This window comes from Adiantum capillus-veneris, chromosome 8 (genome assembly GCF_014529385.1).
Source record: "Adiantum capillus-veneris isolate H3 chromosome 8, ASM1452938v2, whole genome shotgun sequence".
In the NCBI taxonomy this organism is placed as follows: domain Eukaryota; kingdom Viridiplantae; phylum Streptophyta; class Polypodiopsida; order Polypodiales; family Pteridaceae; genus Adiantum; species Adiantum capillus-veneris.
In genome coordinates, this window is record NC_140938.1 from 95,971,307 (window position 1) to 95,998,611 (window position 27,305).

At 43.7% G+C, this 27,305-nt stretch overlaps 1 protein-coding gene across 2 annotated transcripts; it reads left to right on the forward strand.

Annotated features, from left to right (window-relative positions):
- Positions 1-3,359: 3,359 nt before the first annotated feature.
- Positions 3,360-27,305, forward strand: LOC147452596 (uncharacterized). Of its 2 annotated transcripts, XM_086518230.1 has the most exons (12): positions 3,362-3,531; positions 3,635-3,733; positions 20,774-20,858; positions 21,026-21,095; positions 21,163-21,223; positions 21,325-21,378; positions 22,447-22,603; positions 22,718-22,814; positions 25,140-25,246; positions 25,626-25,732; positions 26,545-26,655; positions 26,744-27,305. In XM_086518230.1, exons 1-12 carry the CDS (start codon positions 3,445-3,447, stop codon positions 26,867-26,869), a joined length of 1,161 nt encoding a protein of 386 aa, XP_086374356.1. In that variant the 5' UTR covers positions 3,362-3,444; the 3' UTR covers positions 26,870-27,305. The 2 variants fall into 2 exon arrangements, with proteins under 2 accessions (XP_086374357.1, XP_086374356.1); XM_086518231.1 differs by lacking the exon at positions 3,635-3,733 and having other exon boundaries at positions 3,360-3,531.

Genomic DNA, 27,305 nt, shown 5'->3' on the forward strand with positions numbered 1-27,305 from the left:
GACTGGTACTACTGGACTATACTGGTACTGGTAATGGCACAATACATTACTAATACCAATCTTGCCATACTGCTATACTAGTACTAGTACTGATTGGTTGTACTAGTATTGTATATACTAATACTGGTACACACACACACACATGGCTGGTTACTGCGTGTTTCCATTTCCCTGGTATAATTCGATAGAACTGTTGGCTTGGGGTACCTTTGGTACTGACTGGTACTACTGGTACTAGTAATGACATTATACACTACAGATACTGATACTACTATATTGCTATACTTGTACTAGTACTGGTACTTACTGGACTATACTGGTAATGGTACACACACACACACACACACTCATATGGTTGGTTTTTACGTGTTGGCATTTCCCTGGTATAATTCGCTGGAACTGTTGGCCTGGGGTACCTTTGGTGGATAATTGGCTTAAATTCACTAAAAAATATTTTTTTAAAGGTGATACCTTAATGGGCATAACCCTTAGTTATTAAAGGGTTTATGGGCGGGCTATTTGGCTCTGTAAATAATGTCGTCTTCTCCTTAATAGCGAGGTGGCTCCCTCTTGACGGGTCTGCAATACTGCGCTCTTAAGTGCCTCTGTGTGTGTGTGTGTGTGTGTGTGTGTGTACATATGGCGGCGCTGTTACACTATCCCCCTCTTGAAGACGGGCCCGCCATACGGCTAAGAAGGAAGGTGGTCACTTGTTCCGAACCCTATAAAAAGGTGACCTTTACATGCTCACTTAACATTGGTGTTGTGTACATTTGGAAAAAGTGTCTGTACAGTAGGACTGTGAGGATTCTAAGTGTTAAGTGTCGGATGACAAGGCAAGGATAAGTAGGTTATTGTGAAGTTGGCTGCTCCAACTCAATCTCAGGTGACTTTCGGCATTGAAATGGATTGCTATCCAAACTGTTTGATGGTTGTGAGTATTCCTCATGAATATACCGATAGAGGCACTTGAATAACTTCTTCTGCTGAACTTTATCTTATGAGAGCTTGTAAAGCACAAGGGGGTTCATAGGTTCCCCCCCCCCCCCCCCCCCCCCCCCCCCCCCCCTTGTAAATGATTTCATCTCTAAATATATGATTAGCTTGACCTTTCTTATTATTTATCTTTGAGAGCAATCTAGTTGGGTGACATCTATAACATGTGGGATACCCATGCATCACCTGCATACGGTACCAATGCTAACTAAATGTTATGTTGTTTCCATGGGTGCATGTGAGGGTTACCTTCTCAACTATGGTTTTCAAAGTTCCTTGGCTTGAAGATGACGGACTATTATATCTTTTGGCCCTCGATTTCAGCAGTTGTGTATAAGGACCGTTCTGTACTATAAATGGGAATTATACCACCTTTTCATTGAAATAGTTTCTAGTGTCTTTTGTAATTCAAAAAGATTATTTGGTGTATATGTTATATTGTTATTGAAACACACACACACACACACACACACACACACACACACACACACACACACACACACACACACACACACATGTCTTGGATGTTGCGTCTCGCTTGAATGGGTAGGCATGGCATCGTGTTCTTGATGCCATTTAACGGCAAAGGCAAACAATAGCAACGTCCAACAAGGAGCATCTCTCTCGCTCTCTCTCTCTCTCTCTCTCTCTCTCTCTCTCTCTCTCTCTCTCTCTCTCTGTGACAAAAGGAACTGATGCAGCAAACCCTCGCATTTCCATCTCAGTTGGTGCATAAACTATAGAGGGTGGTGCATTGCTTTCAACCGCCAACAACAGACAACGAGGCGCAGTAAACGTCGGGAAAAAAGAGCTGTCGTGAGCCAAGCAAGAAAACAAGCGCGACGAGCTTCGGATACCATTGATTGGCTCAACGTTGTACATTACGACCGCTGAGATGTCGTGCATCCAAAGCTCGACAACAAGATTCCAATTTTTAATATACAGTAGATGGGCGGTCGAGAGTGCACGCCCCCTGACCTTGGACTTTGACGATTGATTCACACTAGAGGATTCTCAACCATCTTGCCTTGGCTTTTGGTCCACAAGTCCCATGGAAAGGTTTAGAGTAATTCTCCCATTAAAATTTATTTATTTATTAAAATTTTAGATTTGAATGTGAGAAAACCTACAAATTGTAGAGACCACTCTTATTAATTTTATTATTATTATTAACAAAACTCTTGTCACTATTATTTATTATTATTCACCTTTTAAGATTTAAATTTGAACGTGAATATCAATAACTTCCCATCTTATTAATTGAATTCCCATCTTATTAACATCGATGCATCCTTTTGCGCAATGCAAATGGGCTTACAATGGATAGTAGTAGTGTAGCAGTAGAGCCATGCAACACAAGGCTAGAACGAGTGGCTCTGCCATGCAACACCATCCGGTCAGTGGCCACTCTATGAGAGCTATCCAACAGGTCTTGAACTCAAGATCTCCTTGCATCCATTATGACCATGTGGAAGGCTCGATGTGCCCACATTCTGGGGTCATAGTCCTCCCCTACATCCACCATTTTGACAGCCATTGGATTGAGCTGCTGCATACTCTTCGTAGTAGGCAGTGGGATTCTTCAGTTGGCTCCTCTAGGGTAGCGAGGCAACGTCGATTCATCTTTCTGCGCACGTGGGTTGTCAATTCTTTTCCATGGAGATCATTGCCACATCATGTGGCATATGCCACCCCATTTAGTTCATTCTACACTCATCGTACATAGCACCTTGATGTTTACATAGCCTACCCATTGTTACTGTGCTTTTGTACTTCCTCTAAGTGATAAGTAATTGAGCATCTCCAGAGGTCTCTTATGTACACAAAATGTAGCCTCTTTTCTTCAAAAATGTGTGTGTGTGTGTGTGTGTGTGAGAGAGAGAGAGAGAGAGAGAGAGAGAGAGAGAGAGAGAGAGAGAGAGAGAGAGAGAGAGAGAGGTGCCGACCTCTTTTGTCCTTGAATTGCTAGTAATGGGGACACACTCACCTCTTTTTAGCACAACTATGTTTTTTCTCTCTAGCTCACTCAGCACATGAAACCTACACCAAGCAATGAGAAATTGGCTTGAAGGTGGTTGATAGTGTGAGGAGCTGCTCTTAGGACTAAGGGGCTGGTGGCACTCTATATACCTCTCTCTCTCTCTCTACGGAGATTGGTGATAGTGTCCATCGTGTGTGTGTGTGTCATGGGGATATGTATAAAGATAGACACACACACACATGCATCGGTGGTAAGAACGAACGAGATCTGTCGATCGACGGATCACGCGGAGCTAGTACATTATAAAGGAGAAAAATAAAGCGTACTTTTCAAAAATTGCTCCACTCGTACACGGGACCAACAAATGACGCTTGGAGATTATAGTGTGGAACCGTGCTCCTTGGACTACCACGTTGGTAAGGCATGGGGGGCGACTGCACGCGGGAGCTTTGAGACTGGCGTATTCAATGGACATGGCGATGCAGTCAGCTATTGCCGCTATTCATGCTGCACCCACTCGTGCAGTCGTATACCTTGCAGGAGGTGCATCTCAGGTAACACACACACTTTTTTTTTTTAGTTACACACACACACACACACACACACACACACACACACACACACGGGCGTTGCATTCACTCACTTATCTAATTGCAGGCAGTGGGTTGGCTCCTTTCCGTACCCCGAGCCTCGGAAACTATTTTGGAAGTATCTGTGCCTTACTCTCGCATCTCCATGATGCAGCTACTCGGCAAGGTCACAACAACCCCGCCCCCTTTTCCCTTCCCTCAACACACACACACACACACACACACACACACACACACACTTTGATTTTATTTTTAAATATGTGATGTTTAAAAGGCTGCTCATGTTGCATGTTCTTCGATATCTTTTTATGATAAGACTATTACCTAGCCAACCTTCAAGGCTTATTGATCCTGATGCATGAGGAAGGAGCCCGCTTATGGTCAGACAATTATTTCCTCATAGTGACAAAATTGTTAATTTTTTCACGGATCTATAATGAGTAGGCACCTACAATTTTGACCTTTCAATTTGATTTTGCATGCTATAAAAGTGTGACAATAGTATCATGTGTTTGAGAATCTACTTCAGCAAATATGTATTACATACACACATAGTCGCACATGTTACACATATTAATGGTTTTATATTTAATGTATTTTATCGTTCAAAGCTAAGGTTCATTACTACACATTGTTTTTTTGTACGTTACGTATCGTATCTAGCATTTCTATCCTCCTTTCTTTTGGATGGTGCTATTATAGAGGAGTGGATGGACAAGAAGTTGGCTGATGCAGATAAGGCAACCCATGAAGCGTCTTTTTGGGATACCCCTGTCACTTAGAAACGGGACGAGCTTTAAAAAGATCTCGCGACATGTTTCTTACCTACTTTACAAGAGAATTTTTGGGCTTTGTCACAAAATAGTAAACTTGTTGAGTGTCACAACTAGGTGGACAATCGAGGAAGAGAAATTAAGAGCCATAGGTGTGATAAGTCAGAATAAGTGCTCAGTACGTATACAAGGTTACTTTTATTTCATGAGATGTGCAATAGATAGAGTAGAGAGAGGAGATATACTGAGTGAAGGTTTTGTGAGTGATACAGAGAGAGAGAAGAGTTAACACCATATTGCTAGAGAGGTATTTGCTTTAGATTGCACAAATGCTTATACAATGGATCTAGATGCTGACATGCTGATGGGATCTTGCGGTAGATTCTTGGATTTGCGAGGCTAAGGACTGAAAATTGAAAACGCTAGAGCTTATTTGGCTTTGGAATTGCAAACTGACACGAGGCTATGGATGAATTCTGCAATCGATGGTGCATAGGCTGAAATCGGCAAAAACACTGGGCCTGACTGCTTCTGCAGTATGGATGTGCAAGCGCTAGGGATGTTGATCGAAAACGCTGCTGGTGATGGAAAAAAACACTGAAGGGCTGAATTTGAGGATGCAAAAACGCCAAGTGCTTGTAAGTCCTTAGAATGCTAGGATGCTTGGAAGGTACTACTGCCCATGGGTACTTTACTTGATGCAATGAGTGACTTATATAGGTAGAGAAGCTGGGTCGACTAGGCAAAAAGAGAAACCCCAGGAATGTCTGCAAGTGATGAATGCATTTGATATGCTTGTTGAAATTTTGTAGGAACCACTTGAGAAGCTGCAGGAGATTGTGCTGCTTGTGAAGCTCTTGGTGCTTGACTTGTGCAATGCGCCCCAGAGAAGGGAAACTGCCAGAGCATGTAGGGTGAAGACCCGTAGACTGGCAAAGAATGCAGAGAAAGTGGTAAGACTACCGGTGCCCAGCAAATGGTAGAGCATGCAGGTCATGTCGACACTTGGAAGGCCCATGCATGACACGTGCAAGGCAGTGTCCCTTGGATGGCCCTTGCATAGCAGGTGGACACTTGTTCAAGGCTTGCATAGCAGGTGGTAGTTCCAGCATGGCAAGTACCAGGCAGCCCATGTGAGGGGTAGTTCAAGTGTTGCAGGTACTAGGCTCGTACCAGGCAACCCTACTAGTGAGGGGCATAGCTTGCGTGGCAGGTACAATGCAACCCCAAAACTGTCATTGTTAGCCAAGGCGACCACACAACACAGATGAGGAAGTGCCACTTGTCCAAAACAACCCATAAGAGGCTCAATTAACAAAGGAAGATGTGCACAAATGGCACACCTGCCATATTTGAGAACACACATTCACACAAACCTATTTAAAAGGCTAACAAGCCAGTTGTACAAGTCTTCTATAAAACCCCGCCTCCCCCTCCCCCCCCCCCCCCCCCCCCCCCCCCTCTCTCTCTCTCTCTCTCTCTCTCTCTCTCTCTCTCTCTCTCTCTCTCTCTCTCTCTCTCTCTCTCTCTCTCTCTCTCGGTATGCGCCCATAGAAGCAAGGTGCTACTTCTCTCATGAATTTGTAGTCACACATATATCTAAATAAAACTAATACCGATAAGGGCGCATATTTAGGGGCTAGTACCATGCAGGGGAGGAACTCTGTCTATCCATCTCTTTCGATCCCTTTTTTGTTTCCCCTAATTATTATGTCTTATATCTGCATTATCTAAGCGCTGAATTTTTGATCTGTGTTTTTGTCCTGCACCGCTTGGACAATAGGCCAGCCGGTTGCAATGTGCCGATTCATCACTTGTCAAAGCTCGAATCTTACCTTGGGAGACTAAGACAATTTCCTTCTCAATGAGAAAAGAGTTGAGATCATCACAATCTAGTAATCCTTTATGATTAGAAGCGTAATGCCCTTGCCACCATCTCGTACTCCTCAGGCAACTTTGTAAGTACCATAGCCGATGCCACGTGCACATCTAACCCTATGTGTACGTGGACAAGCTACTTCATGACTAGGGTTTAGTTCAGTTTAGTTAGCCTAGCTTAGGAAGTGTTCTGGCACCTTCGTGAGTCTGTTCGCAGACCGTGCATGTCTAGGCACTTAGAGTAGATGCATATCCTTTGGTTGCACACAGCATGATCATCAGATTACCATCAAAATCCATCAGGAGCATTTTACAATGCAAAAAAACCTATTTTCCCTATTTTAACCATTTTTCACGTATTATTAATACGTGACTTTGTTGGGAAACTGGGTAGGGCAATTTGACTCAGGCAATATATAAGAAAAGCTAGTGCTAGCAGTTTCTGGCAGAAGAGGCAGCAGGGACCATGCGTCCTACAATGCACCTTCTTAGCAAGACTCCCCGACAGGCAACTTAGCGTTTTCAGGCAACAAGGACCAGCGTTTTTCAGCATTGCAGATCAGCCCAGCGTTTGCATTTGCAGATTAGCCAGGCGATAGTAGGACACAGCAGATCCCATAGTGTTTTTGCAGCAAGACATCAGATCAGCCCTAGCGTTTCTGGACAGCAATTCAGCCTAGCGTTTTGCAGTTCCTCGGCGAGAAGTACCATATTTGCTTCAGCGTTTTCAGTTTTCAGCATCTAGACACCGCAGAGCAGCCCCAAACCTTGCAGATCTCACCTTCCCACAACAGATTCTCATCGCACGGTCAGATCAGTAAGCGTTTGCAGTTTCAAGCCACTATTCGCAGATTTCAGCATCTGCGTTTTCAGCGCGTCGTCGTCGCATCGTCATCATCGCCGTCGTCACCGACATAGAGTCAGAATTCAGCAGATACAAGATTGCAGATTTCAGCCCTTAGTGTTTTCAGATTTCAGCCCGTTTCGTCGTCGTCCTCATCATCGTTGACATCGTCGGCACAGAGTTACCGAGGAACGCCCCTACTAGGGCCTGGAATGCCGGAACGGCGTTCCGGTCGGCGGAACAGCCCGGAACAGAAAGGCGTTCCGACAAACCAGGCATCACCGGAATGGCAGGGGGGAACGGGGCCAGAACGGTCTGGAACGTCTCGGAACGGCAGCAATGGTAAGAAAGCATAAAGGGGCAGATTTTGGGTGTGTGTGTTTCCTTATAAATTGCTCCCCCCTCACCCCTTTCCTTCACAAATGCAACAAGCCTCAAGGCTCTCTCTCTCTTCCTTGCTCTCAAGCTCTACCCTCGCGCTCGGGCCTCAAGCTCTCAAGCTCTATCCTCAAGCTCTCAAGCTCTCTCTCGGGCTTGCCCTCAACTTTCAAGCCTTCAAGCTCTCTCTCCCTTGGTCTCAAGAAGTGAAGCCTCTCTCAAGCTCTCTATCTCAAGTATGCACTCTGTCTGTTGTGAATGTACTATGACCGCGCATCACCACACGATGCAATCAAGCCATAATAAGGTGGAATGGTCTTCAAATCATGTTTTTTGTGAGTATTAGAGTCAAAGGACTCTAATACTACTTGTATTCAAACACATAACGCTAAAAAATGCATTAGTTGGGTGGTTTTAATGCCTCCCATTCCGCATCGTTCCCGTTCTGGGCCCCTTGCTGTTCCCCCGTTCCGCGGGGAGGCCTGTCGACGGAATGGCAAGGGGTCCCGAACGGGAACGGCCAATCGACGTGAGGTGGGAAAAAGCAACCTTGGTGTGAGCGCAAGGCCGCCAAGGGGTGCGCCCGCGGAAAAGAGTAGAACTCGGGTGAAGAGAAGATCCTTCTCATACGCGATTTGCAAGCAAAAGAAAACCTCAAGAACCTCAAGAACCTCAAGACCCTTAAGAACCCAAGTTCCTCAGGAACCTAAGAACCAAAGATCCTAGTGCATGGTCGTCACCCGAAGCGGAATGGATATTTCGCATATAGGTGATGAGCATGAGAGAGGCAACGAAGGATTTTCCCCGCCAAGAGATTTTTTCGACCCTCCACCTTCGCCATCTACGCCACGAGTTGTACTAACTCCTATGGAGATGATGGTCACATGATGCTGGCACAACAAGAAGCGACTCGTATTACTTTGGAACGCAATGAAAGAAATGCAATACAACAACAAGAAGCGACTCGCATTACTTTGGAACACAATGAAAGAAATGCAATACAACAACAAGAAGCGAATCGAGTTGCGTTGGCACAACAAGAAACAAATCGCCTTGCTTTCGAACGCGAGCGCGATGAACGAAATGAACGAAAAGCAGAAAGGGAGGCCGAGCGAGAAGCTCAAAGAGAGCTACGCACTCAAGAATTGCTTCGACAAGTGCTAGCCTCGAAGACCGGACCAACCAAAGATCGTGGGAGTTCCTCAAGTGGTGCAAGCCACGATGCGGATTCCAACAACGCAGTCACCGAGAAGTTGACTTTCAGTAAGTATGACAATAAGATGGATGCTATGGTTATTCATTCTTGGTTGCATCAATTTAATGCTTATTTTGCGACAACTAAGAAAACAGGAAATAGCAAAGTTTTGATGGCAGCTATGTACCTTGCGGGTGATGCCATCAATTGGTACCACGCATAGCAAGAGGCACAACTAGCCACGCACCTAGAGGAAGCCGATGAATTCACGCCCCTTTCTTTCAATTGGGTTGATTTCCAAGACAAGGTCAAGGCGCGGTTTATGCCACCTCAGTACCTCGCACGATTGAAGGATGATTGGCGCGCTCTCAAGCAAAATGGTATGCCGGTTATGTCTTTTTCTAATCGTGTTTTGCAGCTAGGTACCCAATTACGCAAGTCGGATGATGAACGCAAAGAGGCTTTCCTTTTTGGGTTAGACGATTATATCAAGTTTGATGTAGAAGTCTTCGACCCAATCGACCTCAACAAGGCGGTAGTGATTGCTCTCGCACAGGAGATGAAGCACAACAAGGGAAAGCCTAAGGAGAACAAGACTCCCACAAGTACCTCGCAGACTTCTCAGAACGCTCAGAATGGTAAGAACGGTAAGAATGGTAACTCTTCTAACCAATCTTCCAACAGTCTCTTAGAAAAGAATTCTTCCAATGAATCTAAGGGTAAGGCTAACACAATTGCTAAACCTAAGCTTACTCCAGATGAAAAGTAGGCACAAGGAATTGTAGGAGGATACATCACGTCGGAAGAGCAAAGCACTTATTCTAAGGAAGGTCGTTGTTTTCATTGTCACATTAAGGGTCACATAAAAAGAACATGTCCTAAGCTTGAATCGAATGAATCTAAAGACTCCACAGAACCCACTTCCTCTGTCAATACAATTAATGATAATACCAGTGTGCCCCAAGTTTCTCATGACCCTCCCATTGATGATTCTCTCATTAAATGTTATGGTCGTACGTCTGGGCAACGTTTTGTCATATTGTTTGACCTAGGTAGTATGCATGATGTGATCAGTCCCTCTTGTTGAGAGAGCCCGCCTAGAAGTTAGTCAGAGATCTCCTATCGAGGTCTTTGGCTTTCTTCCCGGTATGGACGCTCTCATCACGGAGGAGTGCCTTGATGTGTTGTTTGCAATTCAAAAAGCTGCCTTCACTAGAAGATTTGTTGTCTCTCCTCTCTCAGAATGTGATATGATATTGGGCATTCGATGGTTTCGTGATACTAACCCTCTCATTGATTGGGAGGCTAATACTTTCACTCTCAATGCCAAAAGTGATTCTCCCATTGTCATTCATGGAGAGGACATTGTTCATTCTCCATCTCTCATTGCTAATATGCAGGACAAGATTGAACGGATTCATGAGAAGGAGACTCTCTCTGTCTCTTTTTCTCCAAAGCATGACACAAGATTTGCATGATTGTGAGCAGCATGATGATTTGATTGACAATGATCAACATGATGATTTGGATGATAAAGACAAGCATGATGATTTGCATTATCAAGATGTGATTTCTCACAAGCATGATGAGTTGCATGAAGAAGATGTGATTATTCACAAGGATGATGTATTAGTGGATGCTTAAAGAACCTTCACAGGAAGTATTATGTGTTCGCATGAATGATACGCACGCATTGTTCGAATGTTTCATTCGTAATCGTTTCCTGTATTTTAGTCAGCATCTTTCTGTGATCCCTTTTCTTAGGCATGCCATATTGTATGTTGAGCACGTTTCTCTCATGGATGAGCACGAATGTATGCGGATTTTTCATGAAAAACTGCAACGTATGTATGTCAAGAAGTCATATTCCATGTCTCTTCCTTGGCATGACAGTTTCCGAACGAGCACATGACAGTATGAGTACCAAGCGTGTGCATTTCCATTGTGAATTGCCATAGTTGATTGCTTTAGATCATAAGAGAAAGATTTGATCTCATTGTTTGCATGTGTTTGATGAATGGGTTGTCACTCCGTCTCTAGGTTCATCTACATTGCATACACAGTCTTTAGCGAAGACAAGATTTTTTCCACTCACTTTACATGGAATGGGTATGTTCATGGTTTTGTGTTGGAAATGGTTTCAAGAATTGTCAGCCATGGGGATTCTTGAAGAAAAAAGAAGCATGACTCTCGACGAAGTTGAAGCATCGAAGGAGCCACAGAAGACTTTGTGTTGCTTTCAGCGCGGCCCAAAGAAGCAAGCGTTGCAGACCTTTATGAAGTTCAAGTACCGCACGACCCACACATCAGAGTGGGCCGGCGAAGAGTCCCTTCCAGGATTCCGGATGCTATTGGCGATCTCCCTCGACGCCATACAGTTCGGTACCAGTACCTGACTTTGAAAAGGAGGGGATGTCACATGACACATCCAACCCTATGTGTCTGTGGACAAGCTACAGCATGATCAGGGTTCAGTCAGTCCAGTCAAGTCTAGATTTAGCAGTGATCTGGCACTCTTGTGAGTCTATTCGTAGACCGTGCATGCCCGGTCACTTAGTGTAGATGCATATCCTCTGGTTGCACACAGCATGATCATTAGTATTCCCATCAGAATCCATTAGAATCAGTTAGGAGATTTTTCAAGTGCATTTAGCCTATTTTCCTTTTTTTTGACATTTTTCACTTATTAATTTAAGCGACTTCCCAACAAAAGTAGGTAGGGCAATTTTGCTAAGTTTGTATATAAGCAAACTAGAGCTAGCACTATTTGGCAGAAGAGGCAGCAGGAGCTCCACGCTCAACAAGCAACTTCTCAGCAGAAAACCCCCCCCCCAAAGGAGACCTAGCGTTTGGAGCAGAGCCAACACCTAGCGTTTTCATCACCGATCAGCCAACGATTTGCTTTTGCAGATTCCGGCGATAGCAGAATCTCAGAGAAGCCTAGCGTTTTGCATTTTGCAGAGCAACTGGCGACAGCAGCAGAAATTCAGCCCTAGCGTTTTTGGTTTGCAGATCGGCCCCGGCGTTTTGCAGCTTTACCGCGACGGAACAGCAAGGAACATTAGCATTTTCAGTTTTCAGCAGTTAGCACCCGCAGATAAAGTCCCGAACCTTGCAGATCTCACCTTCCTGCAGCAGTTCCTCGCCGCACGGTTAGTTTCCGCAAGTTTACAGTTTCAGCCCGGAAAACGCAGATTTCAGCATCTGCGTTTTCAGCGCGTCGTCGTCGCATCGTCGTCACGACGTCGTCACCAACATAGAGTCAGAATTCAGCAGATAGAAGATTAGCAGATATCAGCCCATAGCGTTTTTGGACAGCAGTAGAAAGATTGCAGATTTCAGCCCTTAGGTCGACTTCGTCATCACCGTCGTCATCGTCGACATAGACTAGACTTGCATCAGTCCATGCATTCCATTTGTACCAGATTGTGCAATCATAAGTAGACCACTCTCGCCGACGAGCACTCACCCTGAGCAAAGCGCAAACATTCATTCCGCTACACCTAACATTGGTATCAGAGCTTTGGAAGTGTTCTGTATCACTCAAGGAAAGAACCACAAGAACCACAAGAAATTTTTTTGCTTGTTGCGGTCGCACGAACCCAAGTTCGCTTGGGTGTGTCGATTCCTAATCGTGTTTTTTTGAAGAGTGACAGGAATCCCAAGAAAGAAGGGTTTGTCCAGCCTCCCCTTGTGTCTCTTTCACTCATTGAGAGCGAACCGTGCACTTAGCGGCCGGCCAATCGATGTGAGGTGGGAAAAAGCAACCTTGGTGTGAGTGCAAGGCCGCCAAGGGGTGCGCCCGCGGAAAAGAGTAGAACTCGGGTGAGGAGAAGATCCTTCTCAAACGCGATTTGCAAGCAAAAGAAAACCTCAAGAACCTCAAGACCCTCAAGAACCTCAAGAACCTCAAGTCCCTCAAGAATCCAAGTTCCTCGGGAACTTAAGAACCAAAGATCCTAGTGCATGGTCGTCACCCGAAGCGGAATGGATACTTCGCATACAGGTGATGAGCATGAGAGAGGCAATGAAGGATTTTCCCCACCAAGAGATTTTTCCGACCCTCCCCCTTCGCCATCTACGCCACGAGTTGTACCAACTCCTATGGAGATGATAGTCAAGTCAATGATGGACATGATGCTGGCACAACAAGAAGCGACTCGCATTACTTTGGAACGCAATGAAAGAAATGCAATACAACAACAAGAAGCAACTCGAATTACTTTGGAACGCAATGAAAGAAATGTAATACAACAACAAGAAGCGAATCGAGTTGCGTTGGCACAACAAGAAACAAATCGCCTTGCTTTCGAACGCGAGCGCGATGAACGAAATGAACGAAAAGCAGAAAGGGAGGCCGAGCGAGAAGCTCAAAGACCAGTGGACTGACCCAGGAGAAAAAGGGAAAGACAAAAGTGCTAAGTGTAGTCACCTTGGAGAAGGCATCAAAGCTAGAGGATACATTAGTGATGCCTATTGGGAAGAGGACCACAGAGGATAAGGAAGGAAGAAGTGCCCCTGGTCCTAGTAAGAAGAAAGGAAAGAGCCATGAAGGCGAGGATGTCAAGGCCAAGAGGAAAAGGAGAGCTCGTCGAAAGTTTCATGTTTCAGATTTTCCACTAGGGGATGGGCAATTAAGCTATGACTTGAAGGAGGATCTGACGAGCAGGAAGGCAGATGTTACTTTTGGGCAGCTTATAGAGATGGTGCCTAAGCTAAAGCGACAGTGGAAGAGGATGGTTAACCCAATGGAGAAAGAGCCAGAGAGAGGTTCAGTAAAGTGTTGGCAATGGATGAGCTACCAGACATTTGTCCAATAGTAGATGTGTGGCATAAAAGGAAAAATTTGGGACAAGGTTATGTGGATGGCGGAGCCCAAATATGCGTCATAACACACTCATGCGTTGAGAAGATGGGTCTCACAGTGGCTAGGGTGTCAGGTTTTCCGATCAGATTGGCAAACCATCAAAAAGTAAAATGCTTGGATGTTGTAAAGAGCTTAGAAGTGGAGGCATATGATGCAAAGGCAGTGGTTGATTTTCATGTGATGCCAGCAGGGTTGGGAGCATATCCTATTATACTGGGCAGACCATGGTTACGTGCAGTGGGAGCTGTTCAAGATTGGCGACATGGTACGATTAGCCTCTATGGAAAGACAGGTACTAAGAAGCTTTATAATATGGACACAAGGAAATGATTAGAGGAGCTTTATGAAGATGAGGATGAGTCTAGTGATGAAGACTCTTCCACGGTGACAGATGAGGACAGTGATAGCACTACCAGCAGTGATGAGGATGCTGATGCTGAGGACAAAGAAATCCAGGAGTTTGGTTTAGTTGCATTTGCGAATGAGGTTGAAGATGAAAGTGAAGGGCCTTATGAAGTGATTGAAGGGTTGATGCAAACCAAGGTTGAGTTGTCAAAGAAGCAGGAATTGATGACACAAATGATCAGTGGAGACCTCTCAGCTATGGAGAAGGATATATATTTGCACATGCTGGCTAGTTTTCCTGATTTGTTCATTACTTCATATGAAGAGATCAGAGGGTTCAAGGGCGAAGAGATGCATATAGAGTTGAAAGAAGGTGCTAAGCCAGTGCGGCAAAGGTTAAGAAGGATGGGTCAAGAGCAAATGGAAGCCTTGCGAGAAGAGGTGGACAAGTTGTTGAAGGCAGGGTTCATAGTCCCTGTGGAGACCACAGAATGGGTGAGTCCAGTTGTAGTCAGTCCAAAGAAGGATGGGAAGTGGAGAATTTGTGTAGATTTTAAACCCTTAAACGCAGCCACTAAGAAGAACCCATATCCTCTTCCATTCATCGATCAGATCTTGGATTCAGTGGCAGGTTATGAGAGGTACAGTGTGTGTGATGGTTTTTCAGGCTATTTTCAATTGAAGATTGCTCTTAAAGACCGCACAAAGACCACTTTTATTACGCCATGGGGCTGCTATTGCTACACAGTATTGCCATTTGGGTTGTCAAATGGACCTTCCTTCTATCAAGAGAGAGCAAATTGGGTGTTGGAACCATTCATTGGTAGTTGTGTTAAAGCTTTTATGGATGACTTCTGTGTTTATAGCAGTAGGGCTGAACACCATGAGAAGCTGCAGATGGTATTGGCTCGATATGATGAATGTGGAGGACAACTAAATCCAAAGAAATGTCATCTAGCACAGCCAAGGGTGAAGTTATTGGGCCATATGGTGTCAGAAAATGGCATTGAGGCTGATCCAGATAAGGTTAAGTCTATTATTCTTCTTCCATCACCTACGAGTACGAAGCAATTGGCAACTTTTATACACAAAGTGAAGTACATGGCACGGTTTATTCCATTGTCTTCGCAGCTTCTTTATCCATTACAGCAAGTGGCAAAGCATGATCCATTGCAATGGGATGACAAGTGTGAAGAAGTGTTTCAAGAGGTGAAAGAGGTGTTAGGGGGGTTGTCAGCCATGCAGGCTCTTGATTGGGAGAAAGTTTTTTATGTAAATCCATCAGTAGGGGATGATGCCATTGGAGCCATGCTATTGCAAAAGTGGAAGGGCAGCCATTATATGAGGCTAGTGTATTGTGCAAGTCGAGTGAAGTTGGTAGCGGAGAGAAAGTTCTCGGAAGTAGAGCTAGTGATGGCCAGTGTAATATTTGCTTGTCGACGATTTCGTCATTACTTGCTACCACGACCTTTTGTTTTCTTGACAAGTTATGCCTTTTTGCCACAGTTAGTTAATGGTACTAACATGTCAAATGTGGTGAAGAAATGGGTAATTGAGCTGCAAGAGTTTGAGTTCTCTTTTCTAGTGGAAGACAGTACAAGGGCTATCCTAGCTGATTTGTTGACCTACAAGGAGAATCCCCTTATTGTTAAGGAAGAGGTGGTGAGAAAGGTAGTTGAAGAAGTGCCACAGATCAGCAATGCACATGTGTTGTTCTTTGATGGTTCATACAGAAAGAGCCATGATGCAGCTTCAGGGGGTATAGCACTTTATGATCCAGAGGGGAAGCTAGTATGCAAGAGAGGGTTCAAGTTGGATGCGCATAGTAACAATGAGGTTGAATATGCTACGTTGGAAGCTGGATTACACATTTGTTTGAAGCATGGGGTTAGAAGGTTGACCATAAAAGGTGATGCCTTGTTAGTTGTGAAGCAAGTGTTGGCTGTGTGGAAGAGCAAGAACACCTCATTGAAGGAAATGTGCTTCAGAATTAAAGGCCTGTTAAAAAAGTTTGAAGCATGGAGCATCAGATACATTGAACGTGCTCTAAATGGAGAGGCACATGAAGCAGCTCAAGGCATGATTGGGGAGCTATTTGTGTTGAGGACCACTTTACCTCTTTATCATGGCCGGGAAAGTTTGGCTCAAGAAGAGGAGTTTTTGCTAATAGGAATTATTCCAAAGGAGATTCAGAAGTCTAAGAAGTATGGTTTTGTGCGTAGAGCATACAGGTACAAATTGATTGGTGATGTCTTATATATGAAAGGGGCTGATCTCGTGTTGAGACGTGTACCTTGGCGGGAGGAGCTTTACAGAGTGTTGGAAGAGAATCATGAAGGCGCATGTAGTGGCCATTTTGCTCTAAAGATCACCTTGCATAAGATTTTGCAAGAGGGGTATGTATGGCTTAGTTTGCACAAGGATGTTCACCATTGGTGTAGGTCTTGCAATAGGTGTCAAGCATTTGGGAAGAGAGTGTTGAAGCCAGAGCTACGAAAAGCCATTATGGCGTTTGATGTGTTTGAAAAGTGGGGGATTGATGCAATAGGTCCGTTACCTATCACAAGCAGGGGCAAAAGCTATATCTTGACGGCAGTGGACTATCTCTCTAGATGGGCAGAGGCTATAGCAGTAAAACAGATCACTGCAAAGGATGTGGCAAAATTTGTGTATGATGAAATATGTTGCAAGTTTGGGGTGCCATTAGAGCTACTTTCAGATAAGGGGCCAGGATTTAGAGCTAAACTGCTAGACTTCTTATGCACAAAGATGAAGATTAGGCACCAGCATACCACTCCTTATTACCCGCAGTGTAATGGCTTAAATGAAAGATTCAATGGTGAGTTGGTACAAATTCTTTCTAAAGTGACAGAGCACCAAGGAAAGAATTGGGATTTGGAATTGCCTAGTGCATTATGGGCTTACCGTACTTCGGTGAAGACAGGTACAGGGTTTACTCCATTTCATTTGGTGTATGGAAAGGAAGCACTATTGCCTGTGGAGGTAGAGTTGCCTGCGGTCAAGATGTTAGAGAAGTTGCTTGGGCCGCCTAGTGATGCATTCAAAGAGAGGCTCTTGCAGTTACAAGAGGTCCAGTTGGATAGGATGAGCGCATTGGAGCATTATGGGCAGATGTAGGATAAGGCTTTGGCAAAGATAAATGAAAAGGTCAAAAGTAAGGGTATCAAGAAACATGACTTGGTTTTGCGCTACAACAGTAAGCTGGACAACACCTTCCAAAAGAAGTTTCAAATTAAGTGGGAAGGTTCTTTCAAGGTAGTGGAGTGTTTTCCAAATGGCACATATCAGCTGGCTAACCTGGATGGTGTTCTACATAAGTCAAGGGTAAATGGATTGCGTCTTAAATTGTATCATGCTAGATTGATAATGGTGGAGCAAGATGAGCTGTTTGTGGATCAAGCAGTGTTGGTGAGGGATGAGGAGACCTGTGATGCGGCGAGTCTCATATCTCTCTTTGCTGCTGCTGATCATGAATGATCTAGCAGGCTAGGGGATGGGCAAATGATATCAGGAGTTTTTTGGAGCAAGGGATTACGCATATGTACATATACATGCATGGTGCATCAAATAAAGAATTGCCCATTTTTCAGAGCCAGGTGGTTACGTGGGGCCCACATGTGTACAGGTAGGACATGGTGTACATAGTGCATCGATTTTCAATATTACCAGTACCAGTGTGTTTTTTCTACAATAAGGAGGAGTTGGTAGCGTGTAAAACTTCTCGAGGAAGCTATCCGCGGGCCGACGACATGAGGTAAGCAGGTGCGTCAGATGGCATCGAGTGGCGTCAGGAGGTCGAACGGGGTCAATACTTGCACGCGGAGAAGTATGGACACGACGTGGGTGTTTTCTTGTGATACTTATGCAGAAAGGTCATCATGAGGACCACTTTTTGGGGCCACTTCACGTGGTTGCGGGATGCATTATTTGGAAAAACTGAGTGCCAGGTGTGCGGATGATGCAAAAAGGTGACAACTATGCACTGCGAGGTCAGTTTGTGGCCTGTTCGGGGTCCGTTTGAGGTCATCTAAAAGGCCACGGGTGCCCAACTAATAAAGCTAAGTATGGGAACCGAAAAAACTGAGAGAAGACCAGAAAAAACGTGGAGAAGAGAGGAGGAACAGCCGCAAGTGTGTTTTTGCTGTTTTTTGAGCATTTTTTGGCCCTAAACTGCTCATCCGAGGTCGGATTTGAGCACTGTGACATTGTAGGGTGGGGTTTTTGGGCGTTCTGGACGCAATGGCGCTGTCCATTTTGCCAAATTCCTCACAGATTTTCTGTTGTTTTTCTGTGTAATCTTCTCTGGTGAGTGAAGCCTCTGCTTAACTTTGTGGTTGTATCTGGTGTATTTCCTCAATACTGTGTAAACTATTTGCCCCATTGGTGTTGGGCTGAGCTTCATTGAGTCTAAACAACATCAATTTGCCTCCTTTGAGCTGAATTGAGTGTGTGTGTGTGAGTGTGTATGTGTGAGTGTTGAGTGGGCAAGTGGGAAATCTCTCTCTTCTCACTCCGTCTGTGTGTTTCCTGTCTCGGCCAGGCTGGTTGTGTAAGCCGAGTGGTGCCCCATAATGTGTGTGTGTATCATCCCAAGAGTGTGTGTCGGGTCATTATAGAGGCGTTGTGTGTGTTTCCATCCCGCTCACAGCGTCAGCAAGAGAAGACTCTGCCGCGAGAGATCGCGAGACTATGAAGCACGAAAGTCGCTTTTCCCGCGCAAGAGCGACAGGTATCTATTGTGGATTCGCCATACGAATTGTTGTCGCGTGTATGCGTGTGTGTTTGCAGGTACTTCATCGCGAAGGAGAAGCGAGAAGGCTTCGGCCTACGCTTGGGAATTTCGGAAACGAAATTCGGAAGTTGTCTGCGGAGTCTCAACTCCGAGTACAGACGGAAAAAGGATTGAGAGCTTGTCTCTCAGATTTCCCTTACGAGAAGGAACGACCATCGAGTCAGAGATTTAGAACGGAGGGGTTTCTCCGGTTCTTGTGCTTGTAAAAAGATTCTCCCTAATAAAGAATACTCTTTAAGGGGGGGGACCAGCCCATCTTCTGGTCCCAGTACTGTGTCGATCTTCTCACTTTATCTCTCTCTCTCTCTATCTATTTCTCTCTATATCCTCTGGCTTCAATATTAAGTGATAAATTTTATTTATCCGAGTATATTTTATATTGCTATGCGCTCCCGTTTGTGACACAACGGAATCCATGTCCTTGCTAGCTGAGCCCCTTTGTCTCCCTGTCGCTCTACATAGTCTGAAAACTCATCCACATACATCCCAAAAAGAGTCGGAGATAGGGGCATCCCTGCTTCACTCCAATAGTGGAGTGGACCATGTCAGACATTCCCTCAGTAGTGCGTACTAGCCCCATCACTGTCCTGTATAAAGCCAAAATACCCCATATCAGCTCAATAGGCACACCCATGTCCTGTAGTCTGCGTATAAGTCTGGCTCTCGGCATTGTGTCAAAAGCTTTGCGGAAATCCACAAAGCTACAATAGATCCTCTTGCCATGGTGTCTACCCTCCTCAATAATAGCTCTGAGTGTCAAAATCTGGAATCTGGTCAAGAGTGGAGAAACCTCTCCTGAATCCTGCCTGCCCTGTGCTCGTATGCCCTCTTGCTCTGCCCATCTACTCAGCTCCTGCTGAAGAACGGATGCATACAGCCTAGCCAATGTGTGACCAACCATGATGGTGCGATAATTCCCGAAAATCATGGGATCTCCTGACTTGAAAATAGGCACAATCGTAGACATACTCCAAGTCTCAGGAAAGCCTTCATACATGGCTCGATTAAACATCATAGCAAGAAGCTCTGCAAGCATATCTCTCGTATGGATGAAGTGCTCTGCTACCAAACCATCATGATCATGTGCTCTCCCCGTCTTCATCCTATCAATGGCTTTCCTTACCCTCTCGGCAATAAAGAAAGTACATGTCTCTAGTGGGTCTGACAAAGAGAGTTTTTGCGAACCAACCAAGGCAATGAATTAGATGATTATTACAACAGGGGGCCTTAAGTACCCTCACATGATTTGCCCCACCCAGACTCATGAAATTAGTAAAGTAAATATCTAAAATGACAAAATAAATAAATAGGATCTTATTAGGCATTTGTGTGAGATGCAAAAAATTAACAGCATCTAGTTCAGTCGAGCTTAGACTTGCGCGAGAAGAGAAGATTTTGCAAAGCTTTCTGTGAGGTAGACTAACCACGGATGAATTAACACAGTACACGGAGGATGGTAGGTGTTTTATTGACACATCTTAGGGCACATGAAGACTTGTCCAAAAATTTAGCTCGACTTCAGCAGCAGTGACTATCGAGCCTAGTGCTTAAGTCAATGCTATACTTGAAGCTAAGCAGGAGGACAAGTTACCGGAGGAGGTGGTTACTTAAGCAGGTTATTATACCCCCTCATGAAAGTGATTGCAAGCTATAAACGAGGATGGTATTGTGCGATTATACTGGTTAAGTTGAATGTAAATGATCTGCTCTCAGAGTAAGTGTAATCTGACTTATTGGCAAGGGCTCAAATGCAATCTACAGTCAACTGAAGGTTTCTTCTGTAGTTGATACAAAGAAATCCTCTGACTGTGATCATCATATTATTGTATTAAAAATAGCAGGATTGTTTTTGTTTGCAAGTTATGACCCAGCTGTGTACGATGCTGTCCTTCACTTGACCTCATCCTTGGAGAGGTCCGCCCGGCTCTCTAGATAGCGATAAGGTTGTCAACTCCTACTTTTTGATTGTAGGTGCAGTATCAATTATTGCTCAAGTTCCCTGATTGTTAGTTCATCACTTAAGAGGCTTGGGTTACGTTGCAACATGTTCTTGTAACGATTTTCTCGATGGCATTGCTTTGTTAGTGATGTGAGTTGTAATGGTGCATCACAGGTGCCGCTTAAATTTGTGAGCAAAGAAACTGCAGAAGACATCGCTACTGTGGCCTACAACCGCTCACTGAAGTTGTGTCTCCCAGGTATCCTTGGCACTTACATATCTCATGGTGTGTTAGGGTTGCACATATGGAAGAATCTAGCATGGAAATGGGCATTGCAACCTTTTTTGAATCGGTGTATATGTTGAACGCTTTATATGTGAGAAATGCCGTCTTTGAAGTGCATGCTTTTGCCCAAGTGTGAGCAGGCACACCTGTAGTGGGAATAGGCTTCACTGGGACTCTAGCGTCAGCCAATCCCAAAAGAGGAGATCATAGGTATTTGCAAGAATGCTTATGGTTGTGCTGACGATTTGGGTTCTGACGACTATCTTGCATATTGCAGATGCCATGTTTGTGCACGGACGGCAGATCATGTATGGAAATATCAATTCACATTCACCAAGGTAATCTTTATCCAATCTACATGTTTTTTTAGGGACAATCATATGAACATGTTTTGACTGAAGTAATGTGGTTTTTACAATGTGCACTTCTTTTGAATCAGGGGCTTAGAAATCGCGAAAAAGAGGATTTTGTTGCGAGTCAAATTTTAATAAAGGTAATATGTTGAAAAGAAGGATTGTCCAGCTTATTGATGAGTGTTGCATGTATGACATCAAGTTTGGTACTGAATTGTGTAGTACATGTAAACTTAGTCTAATGGCTCAATGCTCTAGGGTATGCTTTAAATTGGACTGCACTTATTGATCACCTGCATCCTTGGTCATTGACAAGCTGAGTGGGGTTGCAGTACCTTGGTTTCTACATTGTGTATAATAAGGTTGTAAACCTTAGAAGTTTGTTATTAAGTTTACTTATGTTTTCTACCATGCCACTATGAGTGCCTTTTTTGTGCTTTGGATAGTTTTGCTTCATTTCTACATCGTGAGGTAGTACGTTGTATCACCAACCTAGTGGTGTCAAAGGAGACATCCATTGCCGGGCAGGGTAGTGCAGGCATAGAGCAACATGTTAGGAAGGTAATTGTGGCCTGTAGCACACTTCTATATTTTATTTGTGATGAGGAGGTGAGTGCCTGCATTGATAGGAGGTATGAGGAAGCAATGGTGACATGCCCAAATAGATAGTGCAAGTCTAGTTTTTAAGACCGTTACATCAAGTTTGATGAGGATACATTTATACAATCTGCAGTCCCTTGCTTATCCTGGATGGAGACAAAAGCTAGGCAACGGTCAGATCTGCTGACGATTTTACTCTAAAAATTTAAAAACGTGATGTGATTTATGCAGCTTGTATAAGTGTTTCACATTAAAGAGAACATGTGTTTTCGAGTATAATAAAAGGTCAGGGCCAGAAATTACTGAACTTAAAATCCATGGACCCTGGGTAAAAATGCCATATGCATCCCAAATCTGACATAGTATGCAGAGGGCTGAAGTTGATATTACACAGCATATCCGGTGCTGCCTAGAGGGTATCTCATAATGTTCACTTTTTGCTAGCTGGATCATGATGATGCTGCTTTCTGCCAGTTAAAATTATAGACGTTTGGAGTCTTGTATACTTCATTTATCTCAAGCAAGGGAAGCTTCTGAAGTATGGAAGTGTCTTTAGGCTAACACTTACCTGATAGACTTTCAAGCTGCCAGTTTTGCAACTTTAACAGGCTATAGCATCTTCAAGTGGTGTCAGCATGACCTTCCCTTTGGATATTCAAGGGACGGAAAGCTTAATAGAATCCAAGACCTATCTTGATGAGGACGCCCAGATCACACAATTACTGCAAGGCAAAATTTGCATGGTGCCGTATGCATATGGAACAGGTAACTGCTGTTTTCTGGAGAATGTAATCTGCTAGCATCTGACTATGGCACATGAATAGTTTGGATCAATCAAGTTCCTTCTCTTGACATTCTGTTCCTTGCGAGCTAGGATAGGTTCTACAAACAATGATGACGTCAGGAGAGTGATATTATCAGGATCATTCAACCCGTTGCATGAAGGGCATTTGAAGTTAATGGATGCAGCATGCAGGTGGGTTTTAATTCATAATAAGGATTCATTCTTGACTTTCTCATCTTTTGGCTCTTTAATTTTCATTTGAAGTTAATGAATACAGCATGCAGGTGGGTTTTAATTCATAATAAGGATTGATTCTTGACTTTCTTATCTTTTGGCTTTTTCATTCGATGGCTTTTGTAGGACATGGGCTAGTTTGACACAATGTTTTGAGTCAATGTTGATATCAGGCATTTGGGTTTTCTTTTCAATTTTGTCGGTTTCATTCTCGTCCTTCTTATCCTTTGGCTCTTCGCTTTCATTCAATGGTTTTTGTATAATGTGTGCTAGTTTGACCAGATGATTGGAGTCAATGTTGATATCAAGCACGCTTATTTTTCTGTCTTTCTTTGTTTTTTTGGCGGGGGGGGCGGAAGGGGGCGGGGGGGAGTAGGTGGTGCTGCAGGTGAGGTTGTTTCAACGGTTTGTTTTCATAACCCTACATAAGTAGTGACCCGCTTGAGCTAAAGACTAAGGAAAAAACAAAGTAGTCCTTAGGGAGTTTTGTGGGTTTTTTTGAAACTTGCAAATATGCCCATGTGGGTCTGTTATGTTCTTTTGTTAGGGGAGGTTCTCATGAACTAGATATGTCAGAATAGCACTTTGCTGTTGCTTCCAAGTAAAGATAGGTTCTTCACCCATACATTCCCAGCATTTCAACACATACCACAGATACGTTTACATCTGAGAACAAAGCCAAGTCTCACTTCCCAATCATCATATCGTTGTATATATCACACGTAATCAACCTTTGAGCCAAAAGTTAAGCTCCTGACACACAAATTTGACTAGTCTGTGCAAGTGCTCTCTCTGTGCTTAACTTAATTGGGAGAGCCCAACATTACACGGGTCTGAGCTGCATGAGTTGCCCACAATGTGGTCATGCTAACTAAAGGCATTCTTCCACTTTCGTGGATTGTTTGAGAGAGACTCCATGGCAACAACACATAATCAACAAGGATTTGTCCACCTTTTTGTATCTACAGGTGGATATATAGATTCAGGTAGCTTTCATATTTCTTGCTTTCTAGTCCTAGCCTCCCTGAGCCGAGGCCCATGTGCACTGTATGGAGTATGGAGACGGTATGTTCTTCTAGGATATGGTGACAAAGAACAGCTAAAATGAGGCTTGGGAGCCGTCAAAATACTAGAATGTTACCTATGCAACAACCCAAAAAGGTTGAAACGTTCTTATCCCACGTTCTGACTATTCTTACTCCGCTATGGGATAATCCGCCTGCTGTTTGAAATGCTGTTGCTCATGAAGAAGAGCCTATTGTGGCCAGTAAATCTGCCTTCTGTTTGAAATGCTCTTGCTGATGGGGAAAGAGCCTGTTGTGGCCATGACGTTATAAAAAAGTACTTAGTGTAGTATGTCTACAGCACTATGTCTACAACACTATGTAAATGATTAGTGTGCGACCCATTTGTTTTCCGAGTCTCTTGTTGTGCTTGTGCATTTAGTAGATGTTCCCTTTTAGTTTGAGTTTTCCCATCACCTTTGGAGTGTGACAGAAACTTAATACGGTGGTGGAGAGAGTTCTAATCAGGAACGAACTTTGTATGAACCTTCACCTTCTCTTGGGTAGTGGATGATCTTTCACTTCTGTTCGGACAACCGGTGAAGTAAGCTGACACTGTTAAGCTTGGAGTTTTGTTGTATAATGCTTCAATCAATGTCTGAACGATGTTGGGTCTTGCTTTAGTTTCTCATCTTATGTCTGGTGTTGTTGTAGGACTTGGAAATTTTGTTAATTCAGGGAGCTCCAAAAGCATTACAGGGTTTCATGCAGGTTCTAAGCTTTGAATGTGATTTGTAATGTACTGAAGCTTGATCATCCATAAGGTCTGCAGGCCTTGCCTTTTGTAGGCTCTGCTTGAAAGTTAGTAACAAAGAATAACTGTGGGATAATCTGGAGGGCTGGTCGTCTTCACAAAAATAGCTAGCAATCTCTGCTAAAAAGCAGCTTCGATTTTTATCTGCGGCTCGCTTCTGTTGAGCTTTCTCCAGCAATCTCACCCTCCCTTGCTTTCCTCTGTGCAATCAACCAGCTGCCTTGTTCTGACCCTCACGTCAGCAACTTGCTCCTACCCCCCCCCCTCCCCCGAAAAAAAAAAAAAAGATCCCTTCTAAACCAAAAAAAACAAAAAATCAAAAGAAACTCGAGAATAAATGACCTTTATTTTTCATGTGAATTCCTTCTGATGTACCTTCTTGATCCTTGCCATGTGACAGCTTTTTTAGCCCTTGGCAGAGTTTTATATTGAAGAGCATGTGAGCTCTTGATTTGCTTGTTGCAGTGTGATTCCGGGTGTTCCAGTGTTTGAAATCTCAGTCATAAATGCTGACAAACCACCTCTCTCGCCGGATGAAATCAAATCACGAGCAATCCAGTTTAAGCAAGCAGGTAGCGTTCACTCTACTCAATTCGTTTTTTATGTTGACAGCTTTGTTGCAGTCCTTATGTTTTGAGCATGTTGTACCGTGACTAATAGCTTGCCACGGTAGGAGTGAACGTCAACTTTGAAGTAAAAGAATGGGCCAGGCTTTCATGAATTATATGTTTTATCTTATCTCCACAAGTAGGACTAGCTCGTGCATGTTGCTATTTTTGTGAGGAAAGGATCGTGTCTGGCAGGTAATGCAGCAACTCTGCATGAGCTCCCTGAGATTTGACCTAATTAAGCGCAACGCAAACAGGCTATTTCGTTGACAGCTTTCACTGATCCTCATCCAAAACTGAGTCAACGTCACATGTTTTAATGGATTTTGTGTTGCTGGAGCAGGTAAAACTATTGTCTTCACCAATCAACCATTTTTTTTCAAAAAGGCAGAACTCCTACCAAACAGCACGTTTGTCGTTGGTGCAGATACGGCTGTACGACTTATCAATGTAAATTTTCTCGCTGTTAATGCTACGTAGGTTTAGAAACTGTTTTATCAGGCTTTGAAATGGATTCCTTGGAGCCAAATAGAATGGTTGAAGTTGGAAGTTGGCTCAAGCAAACTCCATATAGTGCCACACTTATGACTAGAATAAGATTTAGCCTCTCGTTTGGAAGCTCCATACAACGGAGTCTCTAACATGTAAATTGTATTGCCAGAGTATTTGTTTCAATTATATGAACTTGCTTACAAGTATTCTTGTTTACCCATACTGTGATGTCATGGCAATGTATGACTTTTCATTCGTGAGCGTCAGCAATGTTTCAGTTTCATTGTTATGAAAGGCTTGTTTGTATGTAACTTGGGAAACCAAATCGGAACTCTTAGCCACCATTACAGATTAAGAGTCGCAGGCATAGTTACATGAAACAGGAAATGGAAATGAGACCGGCAAGACTATTCAAAACGGAAATGGCTCGATCTTTGTAAGGGAACAGATTAGAATAGCTTCTTGGAAACAAACTATTTACAATTTGTATGCACTCTTTAAGGACTTCCTTAAGAAACGGCATGAAGGAAACCAGAAATGGGCGACTTTGGAAATGGAGTTTTCGATACGGCAAGACCTGAGACGGAGTTTCTTGGTAACTAAGGTTGCATTGCTATGAAAGGCTTGTTCAAAGGAAGAGCCTAATGTTGGCTTGCCTTAAGAACCTGGTTGGAGTCTTTGATGTAAATCTAAGCACTAAATCTGAAGTAAAAAATGATGAAATTTTTGCTGCACTAAGTGATTGATCTATACTCCATGATCTTGTGCAGCCCAAGTACTATGATGGAAGCCACGTAAGGATGTTGGAAGTTCTGCTTGCTATGAAGCATCTAGGATGTGATTTTGTTGTAGCTGGACGAGTAGTAGATGGGAAGTTTCTGGTAATTTACTGGTCTTGCCAGGAGTACTTGAATCAATAAAATCCCAACTTTGTTTGATTGATAGTGTGTGGTCATGATGCACTTACAGGCACTTTCAGACTTGAGCATACCAGGTGAGCTGGAAGGAATGTTCAAAGCAATACCTACCGAAGCATTTCGTGTGGATATGTCATCAACTGAAATTCGACAAAAAAGAAAAGCAGGTCTTCTTTGAGATTTTCCACTTGGGTAGTAGATTGATTATCCTAGTTCCCTGTGCAGTATTAGGTCTTGAGTTCAAGACTCGTCGGATAGATCTTTGAGGGGAGTTCCTAGCAACAGCTGGATGAAGGTTTAGTTTATTTGTGGACAAGATCCTCAAAGGAAAAAGGGCCTAAAGAGCAATCCACTTATTGTCTGTACTGAACTTTGGTAATAAGAAAGGGTGGCATAATAGCTGTAGATATGCCCGCATATTCTAGTGCATGACTGGACATTGGCATTTTTGTAAAAGTTCCAAACAATAGTGATCTTTGTAGTGACGGCTTCGTATTTTGGACCTCACTGAATCATTGGGCCTGCTAAATATTCTCATCTCCCCCCCCCCAAAAAAAAAGAAGAAGTGGGGTGCTTATTTGCTTATTTAGTTTCATTTAGTATTTGTTACTTTA